General features: G+C 37.4%; 1 protein-coding gene across 2 annotated transcripts in view; it reads left to right on the forward strand.

The window, feature by feature from the left end:
• The window catches only part of opcml (opioid binding protein/cell adhesion molecule-like), a 256,167-nt gene that overhangs the window by 154,618 nt on the left and 85,461 nt on the right, over positions 1-16,088 (forward strand). For both annotated transcript variants that reach the window (XM_029174224.3, XM_029174225.3), the window contains one exon: positions 10,033-10,268. In XM_029174224.3, the coding sequence (XP_029030057.1) occupies positions 10,033-10,268 (236 nt within the window). The remainder of the gene's footprint in view (positions 1-10,032; positions 10,269-16,088) is intronic.

Genomic DNA, 16,088 nt, shown 5'->3' on the forward strand with positions numbered 1-16,088 from the left:
TTAAAGTTTCAGCTACTCTAATGAAACCGCTGGGAAGTAGTTAATAAGAGCGAAACTTAAAATGTTTTGGGTTTCCTGACCTTATTCGGGCACAACGGACCCCTGAAATACCACTCAATGTAAATGCAAGCAGCACTCAGGTTGTCATTCAGTCCAGCACACCGGTCGGAACATTTTATTATATCAATGTTTAATTCAGAGAAAGTACCAATTTCATGGTTTTGCATATGAAATTAACGGCATCTAAATAGGAATATAAATGCAGCAAGTAATGTTAACATTGAATTAATTATGATATCTAATTAGCACCCATAGGAAATACAAGTTTAAGCATTTAGCACCATAAGTTGTCCATTAACTGTTTTATTCTAACCACCTGTCCTTGTAAGAGCTGAAACCAGTCCACTGAAAGAGAGGGTGTACACCCTGTACAGGCTGGCAGTTCATCACTTGAAGACAAATGTCAACACAGACGCCCCCTATTTGCTTCATTGCATCCATTCTGCCCAGAGGAAAAGAACACGCGAGATGTTCTTGGTGGTGACCTGTGTTCCTGATGACTATGAATCAGCATTCGATCAGTTAATCACTTTCGTTGACTTGGGGCAAAGCTGTCAGAGACGTCTGGTGCCACAGGCTGCCCTGCACCTTCATCCATACAAAGAGTCATCAGCCGCTGTTCATAGTAGCACACGGGACAACAGCAAAGGGGAGAGAGAATGAGCAGAAAACAATAATACAGTTCACTACAGACTTTCACTGCTGAAGTCTGGAACCTGGACAGACGCGTTTAGGCCAAACTAGGCCTTAATGGAAAAGCAGCACTTTTCCCCATTTCTGTGAGGGTAGGGAGGAAACACAATGGGTCATTCTGCACAGTCAGTTAATCATCAGCCTCCTGAGCCCTCCCTCTAGTTCTACAAAGGTTTCATTATTACATATTTAAATTTAGTCATTTTAAGCTAATGACATTCTCATAACTTGTAGCTTTGATCTTGTGCTTTTCCTGACTCTTGCTTACACAGTAGCAACAGACAAGCAGATCCCATTGAATCATGCCATCCTGCTTACTCACATACTCACTGCAGACACGCAAACAGTTACTTGAACATATGTGGGAAGGCAAAAGCAAAGCCATGAAGTAGGTGGAAAGTTGCTTAGGATGACGGAGGAGGAGTTGTGGAGAGTGAAACCAGACGTTACAGTGTAGGAAAAAGGTGAGGGTGTGGTCTGAAGGCTGTGATGATGATGGTTGAAGCCCAAACACTTGAGGCGCTTTCAGGAACACAAAGTAAAGAGAACACCCCCTATCTCAAAATAATGGAGCATAGATATAAGACCAGAACCACAAAGCATTGTGGAACAAAACATTTTGGGCACATGGTAGGACTCAAACTGTAAGTTGACATAAATCGTCCTCTCAACACTGCATGTTGTCGATCAGGACTTGACAAAAGTATGACTCCAACCTGATAATAACCTTGAAGTGATAACTCACATGAGCCAGTACTGGCAAAAGAACAGAATAAGATCAGGTGTGTGTCTATTAGTGACAGACAACGTGGTGATCTTACTGTGTTTATACAGGAGAGAAAGCACACGTGAAAACTATTTTAAAACATAAGTCAGAAGGCAGAAGTAGAGCTGTCAATTATATTATATTATATACCCGCAGTGGAAATGCTTAAAGGTGTTATTCTTGGATCTTGGCCTCTCAGACTGTCTCTGTGCTGCGAAAAAGGCATTTAGTGTGAATGATCACATTGATCTTAAATGGCCAATGAGTTTATATCTGTGTGAGTATGCCTAACAACAGGCTCTGTAGATTCACTCATTAATTAGTCTAACTAAAACTGGAGAATGGAGAAACAATCAACCCCAAAGTGTAGTACGACTTTGTCCATTCTGTGTGACCTTCACTGATGCTGGCTTTGGAACTGTATGCTGATAAGTCAGATGGTCCCTATTGACTTTATAGGACTGGTTCCTCAGTAGAATCTTATTTAGACTCAGACAACAGGACATTCTGTTACTTTGCCTCAGCCCATTTTAAATGAACTTAGGCTCACTTCTATTGAGATTTCTTCCAATATTCTGTAAATCTTTCAACTTTTTGTGTGAGCTGTAGGGCAGTGAAATCATTAAGTAGTAAACCTCACCCCATCCTGTACTCTATGGGCAGTTCTCTTTATACCCAGGCATGACACTGAATTGTTGCCAAATACAGTAGTTGTGAGATATTTCACCAGATGATTTTCACACAAATTCAGATGAGAACAGAATGTGATTATTTACAAATAATATAAAAACTATATTCATTTGCTGTTTGGGTCCCGTCAGAAATTACTTTTAGCCAAATCCCAGGGAAACATTCAATAAAATGCAACGAGCAACTGAACCTGAGCAATGACACCTGGAAAGTATAGAAGGTTTTCAACATCCAACACTGGTGACCATATTGACTCAGCACTGGTGTAAATCAGTTCAAGCAATGCTTAGTGAAAAAGCTGTCGAGTGTGAAGGACTTGATGTGATTATGCTGTACCTTAATGTTGTTGAATAGCACTGTACGAGAAGCAGGTCTGTTTTCTGTTTGAAAGTTTGTTTAGTGTAACAAATGTAGTTATAGCTACAGCTCATGTGAAGAGTCATTCATCTCTGCTTCACTGAAGGCTGTACTTTATTCCTCTGTTCACTGTTGAATTCAGCTGTCTTTTATTTAATACTGGAGAGTTTGTTCCCTGCCTGTGTGCAGTTTTTCAGCACGTCTTGTATTTGTTTTTATTTGTTTGTAATTATATTAATACCTTTTTTTCTCGTAACCTCAAGATGTTTTGAGCGAGAAACAAAAGCAACGGTGTAATGATTGTCACTGGACACTGAAGCTATCTGTGTGTACAAGAGCACTGCTGTGATGAAGAATCCTTGACATGAGCCTTGAGGCTGCCCAACGTTTAGCTGTTACTTGTGATTAAATGTGACAGGGCAGCAGCATCCATTTGCCGTATGTACTGGCCAGTGTCCATGACCTTGAACAGATGAATACTGAGCACACAATAATGAATAATTTATGGAAACAATTTGTTGCGTTACTGAAAGCCTTGTGTTCTTAGAGCGTTAGCACTCAATGTGATTTTCTCAGGTGTAGCATTCCTGGTGGCTTTGGCAAGAGCTATTTCAGACATACAGTTGTTTCAACGCATTTAAGTGGTAATGCAATGACGTGTGTAGAGCCAATGTCCGACAGAGGCAGTGAAAGGTTTAGTAAATGTCTATGATATAGACATACAGTTGAGCAAAAAACCATGTAAACATGTAATCAATTTCTCATTTTTACCAGTTGACTGATGTGTACATTTAACATTTAGCATTTAACATTTACATTTAACATTTACATTTAACATTTAACATTTAACATTTAACATTTAACATTTAACATTTACATTTAACATTTAACATTTAACATTTAACATTTACATTTAGACTTTTGCACATTTAACTAAATGTGAGAAAACATGTTGTGTCATTTAGTTAAATGTGAGAAAACTAGTTATAGGTGCTCCTTTTACATTTGGCACCCCATATTAAACATGGTAAAAGTCTAAAAGTCTTTAAACTTGGATTCTGTTATTTGTCCTGACTCACTGCTTTATGTAGTGACATATTCAAAACACTTGGTTTAGCCATTTTAGAAGTAAATAAACCAGAGATCTAATATATATAGTACAGATGACTGTACCAAGTCAGAAAATGATTGACTTATATAAAACAGTCATTATCTCTTCCATTATCTTGTCAAACAAAGGTCAGACACAGACACCTTACACTGTATGTACACCAACAGCTAAGTATGTTCATGTGAGTGAGTAGACTGTACAGAGAATGGCACAGCACTAAGGAGCCACCTTTCAATGCAAAAAGTGAGAAAAAAGTACTGTAGAAAAAGCTGAAAAAGAAGCATAATCTGGGTGCATTTCCAGGGTACTGAAGACTTCAAACCTAAGTGCAAAATTAAATCAAATATTTGTCAGAATTAGTTAGAAAGCAAACCCTCTTTCTCTCAGTTCTGTGGTTCTGTGGTCAGTTGCCCATTCAAAGGTTCGATTTGAACATAAAAGTACAAAAACACTTAATTAATAGCCTTTTGGAGCCATGAGGGCATAACTTGAAAAGAGGTGGCCCTTTCATCACCAACAACCATCAAACCTTCCACTGTTGCTATGTAGCTTTGATGTTACGACACAACACACAGCATTTTAACTATACAACCTCATTTACATAATATAAGATGAAAGCAAGTAGTAGAATAAAATGCAACATTAAAGTTGAAAATTGCACTATTCTGTGCATGACTGCTTCTATTTATAGAATAAACGTAGTTTCATTAGTGTTAAAGCACATTCACCTGCACCACTTTTGTCATAGTGACCCAGATGTAGAAGTCATCAGATGAGATCAATCACAGCCATTCGTTTTCCTTGTCACTTAGTCAGAATTGGATTTAACTCCAACCAAAATAACTGTTTTTGTACAGTAACCGTGATTAAAGTAACAAACATGTGCATTAAACCCAGTTTACATGCATTATTTATTAGAAGTGAATCAAGTTGGTGGCTCAGCAGCAAATAACATATTCTGCGGGCTGTCTGTAAATGTCAGTCACACATCCTGTGGGAAGTATTTCTCCACTCTTTGTGATTCGCGTCGCGGCTTTGATGGAGCACTGTGATAGAACTGGATTCCCATAAGGCTGTCTCCTCTGACCCTGCAGTGGCTGTAGCATATGACAGTATGAGTAATGCTATTCATCCACTGTGGTCCACTGGATTGAAGTCTGGGTATTGTGTGGAGAGAAAACAATAATCTGTCTTTAATATGACAGCCGTTCTGTCCCAGGGTCTCTCCGGGCTTCGTATATCTGCTCTTTTCAGGTGTTTTCCAGAGAATGCTGAAGATATGTAAATGTGGCAGTTGGCATAGATTCATGGCAAATGGAAATTTTCACAGGTAGTGACATTTTGGGCAGTGGAGCATGATGAACATTACCGACTTTATTTTCAATATGTTTGGCAGTTGCTGGCTCTTCTGTTATTATTAACAAACACTTTGCATAGAACTAGTCCTCATATCTCAAAAACACAGAAATACACAGAACAATGCATTTCCTTATGCTATGACTGCTTTTGGAGTGTCAGGTCTTAGTGGGCTTCTCTATAGGGTGCCTCAAACATGTACTGTATCTGTGTTTGTGTTTTTGTATTAGTATGGGGGGGTACAGTAGACGTGTGTTTTGTTGTTTTCTGTGAAGACTTCTGAGGAAGCAGCTGCTTCACGGAAACACTCCTCGTCACTATTATACCCATTACCTGAAATATTAAAGTGATAGAGGACTGAAAAATTACTGTGCCATACAAAGCACAGTTGTGTGTCTGCTGGGTACGTGTAGGCAGATCTGGGCATTTTTTCTGTATGTTATAAGAGTGTTACATTCTTGCGAACATTCTGCTGTGGTTTGGCTGAGAAAAACAGATTTTACATAGTTTAGTTAATTCAGTGTTTTTCTTTCTTTGACAAATTTACAGTCAGTGTTGCTGAACATAAAAAAACACACAATTTGACTGCTGGGAACTACTTTTACCCTCTGAACCAGGACTTGATATTGTAAACACAGTGATTATATCCTTTGGAGAGCAAGCGTTTGACACTACATGAACCTGTCAGATTGCAGTAGTACAAAAAAGTAAAAAAAAAAAACAGAACTAACAAATTTAGATTTTTAAATTCAATTTAATAATATGTCTATATACATGTATATTTTAGTAGGATGACCCTGAGGGTTGGACTAGATTTGAATCTGATGTGCAGTAAAATGGACAGATTCTTAAGAACATGATCTAATCAGTAATAAATGCAGAAGAATTCAGTGCAGTCACAGTCAGTGCATGAATAGATCTTTGGCATTTGGCTCCAGCCTTATGCTGTATCTGTTTATTTAAAGCGTGCATATTTTAGCTCAAGATGCTGCTGTTACTTTGCCCAGTGCATCACATTCAGCGATATTTTAAGTCTCAGTCTTCAGTTTTTGAAATCCCCTCCATAGTATATTTTATTATGGGCATGCAAAGTATGAGAGAAACAGTTCTGCAGGGGGAAACATAGAGGTGTGACACATCGAGCTAAGAAATGTTGAAACAAGCATTTTTCGTGTAAAGAAATAGAAATTCCAAACTAGAAATGTTGAAAGAGTTTTAGGAAACACTATAATGTCAGGTTCTCTGTGAATGAACTGATTAAAATACATAATACAAAACAATAATTGTTTTTAAATTAAACTACAAAATCAAAGTTTCTGTATTATACTGTAGTAGTAAAGAAAAAAACATAATACAAACTCAAAGTTTCTCTTCATTGAGGCTAATTGCTTAATTTACATTCGATTTTCATTTAATTAAGATTTATTAAACTACTGAAAGATTATTATGAATTTTAATTTGGCAAATAGCTTACATTTTCATACATTTTCAATAACGTTTTGCTTTCCTTGCTCTATTTCTATCAAGTTCCCACCTACCTGGTTTCAACTTTTGGGTTAAAAAAAAAACAGGAAATGGAAGCTGTGAAACTCGCAATTTTTCATAACAAATGATTTTTTTCTACTTTACTGTGAACAATCACATACTCACAAATACATATTGTACGTTCTTTTTGATGTTGTTGTTCGTGTGAATATTGCAAAAATCATAACAATACTGGAATAGTTTGGCAGTTATCCAAAATTATGTTGTGAATTAAGACTAAATTGAAGGGACAATTTCACAAGAAACATAACTTGAAGTATCCTTACACCAGGCACCAAGCACAAACTATTTTGGCATGAAGCGCAGTAGAAAAAGCACACTGACTGTCAGCTGAGTGTCACAAGACAGGTTCTGACACTGCCACCCATTCTTGGCCTCGCTCCAAGAACTGGAAATGCAGCGAATCAAAAGCTGTCACCTACTGTGAAATCTTGTCAGCAAAGTATCTTCCCCAGAATTCATATTATCATTTTGTCAATTACTTTTTTGTTCCATATGTCGTTTGAAAATAAGGAACAAAAACTGAAATGACAGCGCCAGTATCAGACACAGAGTTTCCAGCTGGGCATTGTGTCTGCATTATATTTTCTCAACTGAGGTTTTTGTTAGTAAAGAAATTGGTATTTCTTTCTTGCCTGTGATTGATTCTCCCTGTATCCCCATTGAACATGGCCGCTATTGTAGATGAAGAGAAAATATCTGAATACGACACCATTTACTGGAGGTGCCTTTTATTGGCACACATCAGATAACACAGCCAAAGAACAACCTATTAGACCCCAGGGCTCCTGTAGTGGTTTAGGACACTGTTCATGCCCTACTGTACTGTAAGTACTGTAAATACTTAAAACACTGACAAACAACTCAGCTGCACTCTTGTGCAGAGTTCCCATCACTCACTAAATCAATTCAAGGCCTGTCTATCTACTGTACTGTAGCAAAAAAACACAAAACCTTTAGGGCTAATCTATGACATCATACCTCATGGATGAACCTACACAACTAGCCTCTATGCTTAGGTTTAGTTTTTGAAAACTGTAGGAGGCAACTACCAATTGACAGTGAAGATGTGACATATGATTACAGAAATGATTATTTTCTATATGGATGGGGGTTAGGCTTGTACAATACACTACAGTACACATGTTCATTCTGTTAAAAAACAGTTTATTTGCATAGCACCAATTCTTAACAAAACTCATCCTAAAACAACGTGAGGCCTAAGACCTACAAAATTCAAAGATGAACTACATTTTAAAAGCTTGTCAATGCTGAAGTGCAGTTTTTTTTTAACAGTCGATGCTACAGCACTAAATACAGTATGTGGAACATGTGGAAATTGTAGGTCCTTTGTAAACTTCCAGTCAGCCTTTACACAGTTTTTATCATGTCTTTCTTACTGACTGGGGCAGTTGTGTAGAGCTCCCATTCATCTCCTTGATGTTCCTTTGCATGCTGGTAAATACGACATTATATAAACTACTAAACAACACTGCTGAAACATACTGTGGTCCTGTATAGTGTATGTAGTGCAAGTACTCTTGGGCTTTGCCTTGCACTCATTTTATTTTATACAATTTTTAAACAAAGACAACACAAATCATGGTTAACAGTACATTAAGTACATTTTGTTTTGCCTAAAAGATTCTGCTATATGCACATGCTTAAAGATGGTTGTTTTTCCCTCCAAAAACACAAAAGAAAGAATAATCAGCTGGTGTTTCACATGGACGGCACATTCGTGCTAGATTGGTGTGTTGTAATTTTATGTAACAAAATGTAGGTGGAGGTTAATTTCCACCACCACAACACAGCATCCCAAGGAAAGAAGAAGAGGTCATCTGTCCTGACATCTGTTTAGCTCAGGGGCTGGAAAGCCTGCCTATCATACGGGAGGTCACTAGTTAAACCACCAGTTCATTGTTTTATGCATCAATCATAAGGTTCCAACTGGGGCCTGGAGCTAAACAGATGATGCTACTGTAACAGCACCGTGTGCCCACTACCATTTATGAGAAGGCAAAGGTTTTAACCTAGGATAAGAGTTCAGAAGCTACTGACAACAAGACATTGGTGTGGCCAGAGGTACAGTAGGGGGCGAGAGAGAGCGTAACTGTTTGGACTCTGTACCTCATTTTCTTGATTTCTAATGAACAGGAAACAATCATGCTGGATCAGGAAGAATACAAAGCATACTGTACTATGCTTTAGTATCTACAGGTTACTCCTCTAGGAGAGAAAGTTACCTTATGGGTAAAAAAGCAAACCTTACTGTGATATGATTGACTTGAATTCCAACAGCAGAAAGGTCAAGTCCCCCAACCTTAACGGCCATAGACTGTGGATTAAATGTCCTCACCCTGTCATAATGTATGTCATTGTTTGACCGTAGTATGCCCCTAAAAGAGTTCTTCATGTATTTTTCATTGTATTTCTTCTAAACAAAAATGCTGGATGACAAAAACGCAATTTGGTTTGTGTTCAGGTACATGTACTGTAGTTAAAAATAGTTTTTACTATTTCCTTAACTTTGCATGTTGTGTGTCAAGACAATAACAGTTACAAACATCTGTTTTATTCCTAACCCTACCTTTCTATCCTCTGGGGAAATGCTCGTGCTTCGGTCAACTGTCTATACATCCCAATCTGACAATAAACATTTACAGTATATTTAATATTCACATTTTAAACATTTTATTAATTGCATTAACTAATTTAGTACAGTAATTCTTTCTTTCATATAGGTTTTTAGTAATTACGATACCCAGCAGTTTGAGGGTCTATTTCAAGTTTATATCGGCTGATAATGAATTATTTCAAACCTGTGCCTGATCCTTTAGATTCCTCGTTTTCCTGGATTCAGCATCACAGTCAGGCTGCACACTTACATTTTTGCCAGCTTTTGTTAATCTGTGAATGTGAAAAGTCTTGTTTTGCTCCATTTGCTGAGAATACCGTGTGTATGTGACTTAGGGGTTAGCAAACACTGCCGGGTGTGTGAAGATCCCGTCCTGACGTGCTCTGTGGACTGTGTGTGACTTGTGCTGAAACTAACAGACTAATCAGACAGACTCCGAGGCTTTGTGCACTGAACTCGTCTGTCTGTACAGTGTCAGTGAAGTTTTTAAAACTTCAAGCTATGCCGGGGTTGAACAGTTTTTTGCCGTTACTGCAAACTTTAAAAACACTGTAGGCTTTATACAGTATCTTTTTATTAAAAATATCAATATATTTTCTGCCCAAATCCTCAATTATTTTATATTATAGTTTATACTGTGTTGATCCCTTATGTAAATGGACTTGTATTTAAACAGATGGGTTACATTTTCTTTTAAAATCCTTTTTAAAATAATATTTTTGTGTTCCATACAGTAGATAGACAGATAGAGCAGTTCTTATGTTGTAGACTTAATCCTTTATCTAATGTGTGCTTTTCTTTCTTTTCCTCTACCAGATGCAGTGTGGACAGCAAAGTATCACGAGTGGCATGGCTCAATCGTACCACCATTCTGTTTGCAGGAAAGGAGAAGTGGTCTTTGGATCCTCGTGTCATCCTCATGGAAAATACAGCAGTCACGGAATACAGCATCAAGATACAAAACGTTGATGTCTATGATGAAGGGCCCTATGTGTGCTCCATCCTCACAAACAAGAAACCAAAATCCACAAAAGTGCATCTCATAGTTCAAGGTAAGATGATGGAAGAAGCTGAGTTAAGCTGTAACATATAATTAGGCCAGGTTAACTGGAGATTCTGCTGCAAATCACATAGTTGTGAGTGTTTGTCGGTCTGTGTGATGGCCATCACTTCTCACCCAATGGCAGCTGGGAAACAATATGCTTCAGTCCTTTTTCTAAACAGACCATTGTGAACTCAAGTTCTTACGTGAATTAGGTCATTATCACTTTTCTTCAGTCAAATCAAACAAAAATCATCCCTCTTCTGTTTCAGGATGGTGCACTTAAATGGAACTCAGCTAGTATTAGGGCTGGTGATGAAACCAATCTCAGTTCCATTCCAGATTGCTGATAGATATTGATTTAGTGCAAAATCTATTGAAAATGTCTCGGCTCAATTTCATTGCAAAGTTCTCCTGCATTAGCTGTCAACACTGAGACTTTTGTTATTTTCTGTGATGTGTGGGAAAGTGGGAGAGTTTTCGCAAACAATTAGCACCACCACATTTGATCCTGCTAAATGTACATAATTAAAAAAAAAGATTAATTCACAGATTAAGTCACAATCTTCATCCAGTGCTCACAGCTAATACATCACAACGTCTCAGTAGCTACTGAGAGTGACTGTTTGTGAAAGTCCTTACTTCTCTAATAACTAAATTACATTTATTGAAAGACACCCCATCCTGCTCATCGCTCATTTTGTCAAAACTAATTGACATGACCTTCATAAAGGCAGATAAATGTTTTGATATGGAGTATTTTTACAGTGTTTGTTTTTTTACAGTGTAATTCATAATGATTTCACATTAACTCCTAATTGATGCTGAGAAGCATCAGATCAGGCTTTTAGTTTAACAATAGACAAGCATATTCGTTTCCAATCATATTTCCCATAGATTCTATCTAAATAACTCTAAATGAATGCCTAACCCTATGGCTTTGTTCAAAATCACTACCCTTTCAATTAACTGAAGATTGATACTAGATTCTTTTAAAATATGTTTGCTACTTTCACTGCATACACTTTTAATTAACGTCACTCCTTATTATATTATTATTATCCTTAACATACAGCAAAGGTCTTATAATTCACATAATAATCTGTTTTTAATACAGTAGTACCTATATGTGATATGTAAGAGATTAACAATAACAATTATTTGTTTGTGCAGGAAAGCAAACTACATACATAAAGCTCTGTTTTTAGTTTTAAGCCAAAACAAGCTATAAAATGAACAGATGTTTAAATTTCACACGATATTTTAGATTTGCATCAGTCCTGGTCATGAAAATAATAGTAAAACATATAAACCTTTTATTAAAAAAATTCAAAAAACTGTGGCCATTCAAACTAACAGCCACAAGATTAGCAGAATAAGCTGGTCCTTTAAACATACAAAAAGAAACAATGATGAGGCTCCATGTTGTTCAATCCAAAGGGAGGATGCACGTGTTCCAAAATAATTGTGTACAGTATGAGAAAGCAACGATGTGCTATTAGTACAGTATATAACAGCAAACCACATCGTGCTGTACTCATTTGTAACTTTACCCTACAACAAGAAGGGTTTGATTCCAGGGGTGCCCTGTTGCCTTTCTGTGTGGGGTTTGCACATTTTGTCCAGGTACTCCAGGATTTAATATGCACAGTACATGTATGTACTGTATAACAAGCTTTGTGGTCCTTCTCTCTTAAGGAATCGTCCCTAGGGTAAAAGCCTTTTCAGGGAATTGTTATTTGCAGTCGGGCCACCAACCAATGAAAATATTAAGCACATCAGCCTGCCGACATAAGAAACTTGACTTTTGTTTAGTTTTTATTCATAGCATATGCATAAGAACAGTTACATGATGTTTGACCTACTATCAGCAGTAATTGTTGCAGGCCAACTCTTATATGTTCTGCAGTTACCAAAAGGATACACCTGAACCAAAGACAGTTCTCTCCTACTTTGGAATGAATCTGAGAATGTCTGTCCGTGTTTACAATGCAAGTGAGCACTTGCCAATCTTCCTATGAATACATGAGATACACTCATACACATTTGTTTGCCTGACAGTACATGGGGACGAGGTGATGGGAGAAAAAGCTAATTGCTGTGGAGTTTTGTATGTGAGCACGATGTTGTTGTGAAACAGACAAGCCTACCTTTCAGTAGGTAAAGGTACAGTACAAACATACAGGGTATTTATTCCCATGTCACACATGTTTTGTGTTATGTTGGGTGAACCTAATTACACACACAATTGCAGTGTTAAGGCAACAGCAACAACATTTACCTTAGCTTTGTAGTTAGTGAGAGTTTTTAGTAAGAGGCTGGACTTCAGGCCACACTCCTCAGAGAGGACATGCTGCCTCCTCTATTGTAAAGGCACATTGGGAGGCCCTTGGGACAAAGTTACTGGTTCCTCTTGTCCTCACAGGTGCTCTCCTCAGTAACTGCTCAGAAATGGAGATCGGTGTTGAAACTGTACAAAGAAGACTCTGGAGGGTAACATCAATCAACTCAGTGACCTTGTCAGCTGTTCCCCTCAGGAATATAGGGCATCTAATTCCATGGCCACTGCTCACAGAGAGTAGACTGCCTTCAGCCATGGAGCAAGACAGAATAGTATGGGAGTACTTTGTAAGGCGTAGTGTACAGTATATATATTATATAAGTGGTAGCAGAGAAGACAAGGACCACCGACCTTTGCCTCTTTGGACAAACTGTGATAATAATCGAACTGTAGACTATTGTAAATTGTGAAGCTTTTAGACCTTACATTACAGTGCATTTGTAACTTCCAGCATTCAAAACTATTAGCTGCATCTGTTATGTTTGCCTCGTTTTACTTAGTATCAGGTCACATTGAATGGGGACGAATCATGAGGATGATTAGGATAGAGTGTGTGTTCATATAACACATGATTGACAAACTGCCAACTGGGTGCAACCCCACAGCCTTTTGTGCTGTTAGCTTTGGTTAAGCACTATTATTAAGGTTAGACAAAGACTCTGGTTTATTTTTGTTTAATAAACACAGTATGTGAAGTGTTTCTCCCTTTTTTGTGTTTACCCTGACCTATATTTTACTCATTTTCTCAGTTATTCACATAAACTTGTCTGAGAGGTGACTCATCTGTTGACATTGCATGTTGTGCTGCAAGGTCAGCTATATAAAGCACAAAAAGAAAGTTGTATGTAATCATCAGCTGTTCAAAGTTTATTGCCTGCACTTACATAAATTGTTGTCGTTGTCATTGTACCAATACAGTAAAGGCTAAAGCGGCCACTAGAGGAGGCCCAAGGGTTTTGCCTTGGGTTGTAGATTTAGCCAAACGTTGCTTTGCGTATGTAAAAGTCAATGTTTTATTCAACTGTGCTTTTGATGTGTAGTGAAAATATAACAGTAATGCAGAGGCTGCTTAGTGCTTCCCAGTGCTGGCCTAGAGCAGGTAAGGGCTGTCCCCTTGACATACTATTCACATGTAGGTCAGCTAGTAGGCAAATGCTTAGTTCCTCCTGGACTGTTAACTGCGTTAACCTTGAGATGGAGCTACAACCCACACAAGGTGCTCACTCACATATGCGCCAGCTCAATGTGACCCTGATGGCTCTTCGCAAGCGAAAAAAAAAAAATCCTACACCAGTTTCACTTTTCTTCATTATGAGATTCATCTTTCTTCCAGAGTATCCAAGGCATGGCTGGGGCATCGAGGCTATTTGCATACACATGGCTGTCATACAAGCTTCAAAAATATTATTTTATCAGCATTGTTGAATAACAGTCCTTTTGTTCCTGTTCTACCCAAGTTTTTGCACCAGCTGAGCAAAAACATAACATAAAAACCTATTGAAGGTACATGAAACAATATGTGTTTGACAGAAAGTGAGACAGTAGTTACTCTAAAGACAAAAATCCATACAGTAGCACCAAAAATCAGTGGATACCAACAGATCCATCTTATTTTTATAGTATGATGATATGTGGAGCTTATTATTGTAATTATTATTAGTAGCAATAGTAGAGCTAAACAAAAACAAAATACACATTGACTAAATATGCATTGACCTTGCGGTTGCAAGAAAACCCCGAACATATTTTGTCCATATACTGTAAAAGCACAGGCAGAACATGTATAGAATGCAGAGTATACTCTGCGGTCAATGAAAAGAAATGAGGGCTAATTTGGTTTAGCATCGTATAGTACTTACTGAGCTCAGTGCATTATAATGATGCATTTAATTGGTGCCTTTTAGTACAAGGAGAAAGTCATTGTCTTTTGTAACTAGGGTAAATTGAACTAAGCAAACCTGCATTTAAAAAACTGGACTGGATCATTGACTTGGCAGGCAAATTTGTGAAGCAAAGTTCTTAATAATACAGCAGAATATCAGTTGACCTTCTTGGGCCTTTGGTTGTTAGTAGAACATGCTAGGACACATTGTGACATAGAAGAGATGATGCGATATGAGGAACGCAGATTGTCAGTGATGTCAATCACATGTGCAATAAAATATAATGTTTTTATTAGTATATATTTTATTTTGTACAATTTAAACAGTATGGCATATCCTCAAATAACAAATCAACATTAATAAGTGGAGACTGATTGCAGATGTCACAAACTGAAATGTTACGTATGCAGCTGTGTATTTTTGAAAAAACAAGGAAGTTGGGTTTTAAAGTGCCTAGTTAGGAATAAACAATATTTCTTGACATGTAGAAAATACTAGTTCATACTTGCTTCATGTTTGAATAATATGCTTATGGCATATTCTAGCGGTTGCCTTGCCATGCTGTTGCTGATACAGTAGTTATTTCTGTAGAAAGTGGAAAGTGTACAGTAGAAAAGCAGTAGAAAGTGGCCTTTACAAGTTTAGAGCAACTACACATAAACAACAGGAGTTGGGCCCATATTTTGGGGCTCTTCTTGGAAATGACATATTCATAATGAATTGCAGTTTATTATCTGTTTTAATTACAGTATGTGATCTAACAGGTATATAAAGGGCTAAAATTAATGACTTTGGTTTTCATGACCAAAATTGGTACTAATCTGAAAAACTATACTTGATGAAAGTGGGATTTTTATTTTAATGTTGTGTTATTCTGATATGTAAACAGAGGGTTTCCACTTTTGGCCACTGAGAAACGTTTTCTATTTTGCTTTCTTTGCAAAACAAAAAAAATCACTTGTTTTTTCCCAATATGCACCAATCAATCAGTTATTTGAAAGGTTAAAAAATAAACGACTTTTATATTTTATTTTATGACATATTAATGTAGTGAAAACATAGTCATATTTGGCACAAACAACATTAAAAGGTTGTAAAAATGTGCTTGTTTGTGTAAGACGGACCACCCTCAATCACTAGGCACAGTTGAGGCATCAAATAGAGGCACCAGTCTGGTTTTATTAGATATTAGAGCATAATGGCTGGGTTATGTTTAGCATTAAATCAATCTTCATCAGTGAGATCCACAAGTTTTGACAAAGTTTTGAAACACATTTCGCACAATGCTGTGTATATTTCCTATCAATAAGATACATTCCCAGAGACATTACAGCATAATATCTTAAAATATTTAAGCACCTAAATTCTGTAGATCATAGTTAATTTCATTTCCAGTTCATTTATTTTGCCACAACATGCAGCATCTTCACTACTTCATCATTGCAGTAACTAGCAAAATAAGCCTGCTACAGTAATTTGCTTGATTTAAGTGCTCGATGTGTATGTACTGAATGTGCTCATTTATCCCTCTTGGAGTGTGATTTGACATGCTCATCTTCTGTCTCTCCTCCTCCTCCCCCTTGTATCATCATGATGAACAGTTTGG

The sequence above is a fragment of the Betta splendens genome, chromosome 14 (assembly GCF_900634795.4).
Source record: "Betta splendens chromosome 14, fBetSpl5.4, whole genome shotgun sequence".
Lineage (NCBI taxonomy): Eukaryota > Metazoa > Chordata > Actinopteri > Anabantiformes > Osphronemidae > Betta > Betta splendens.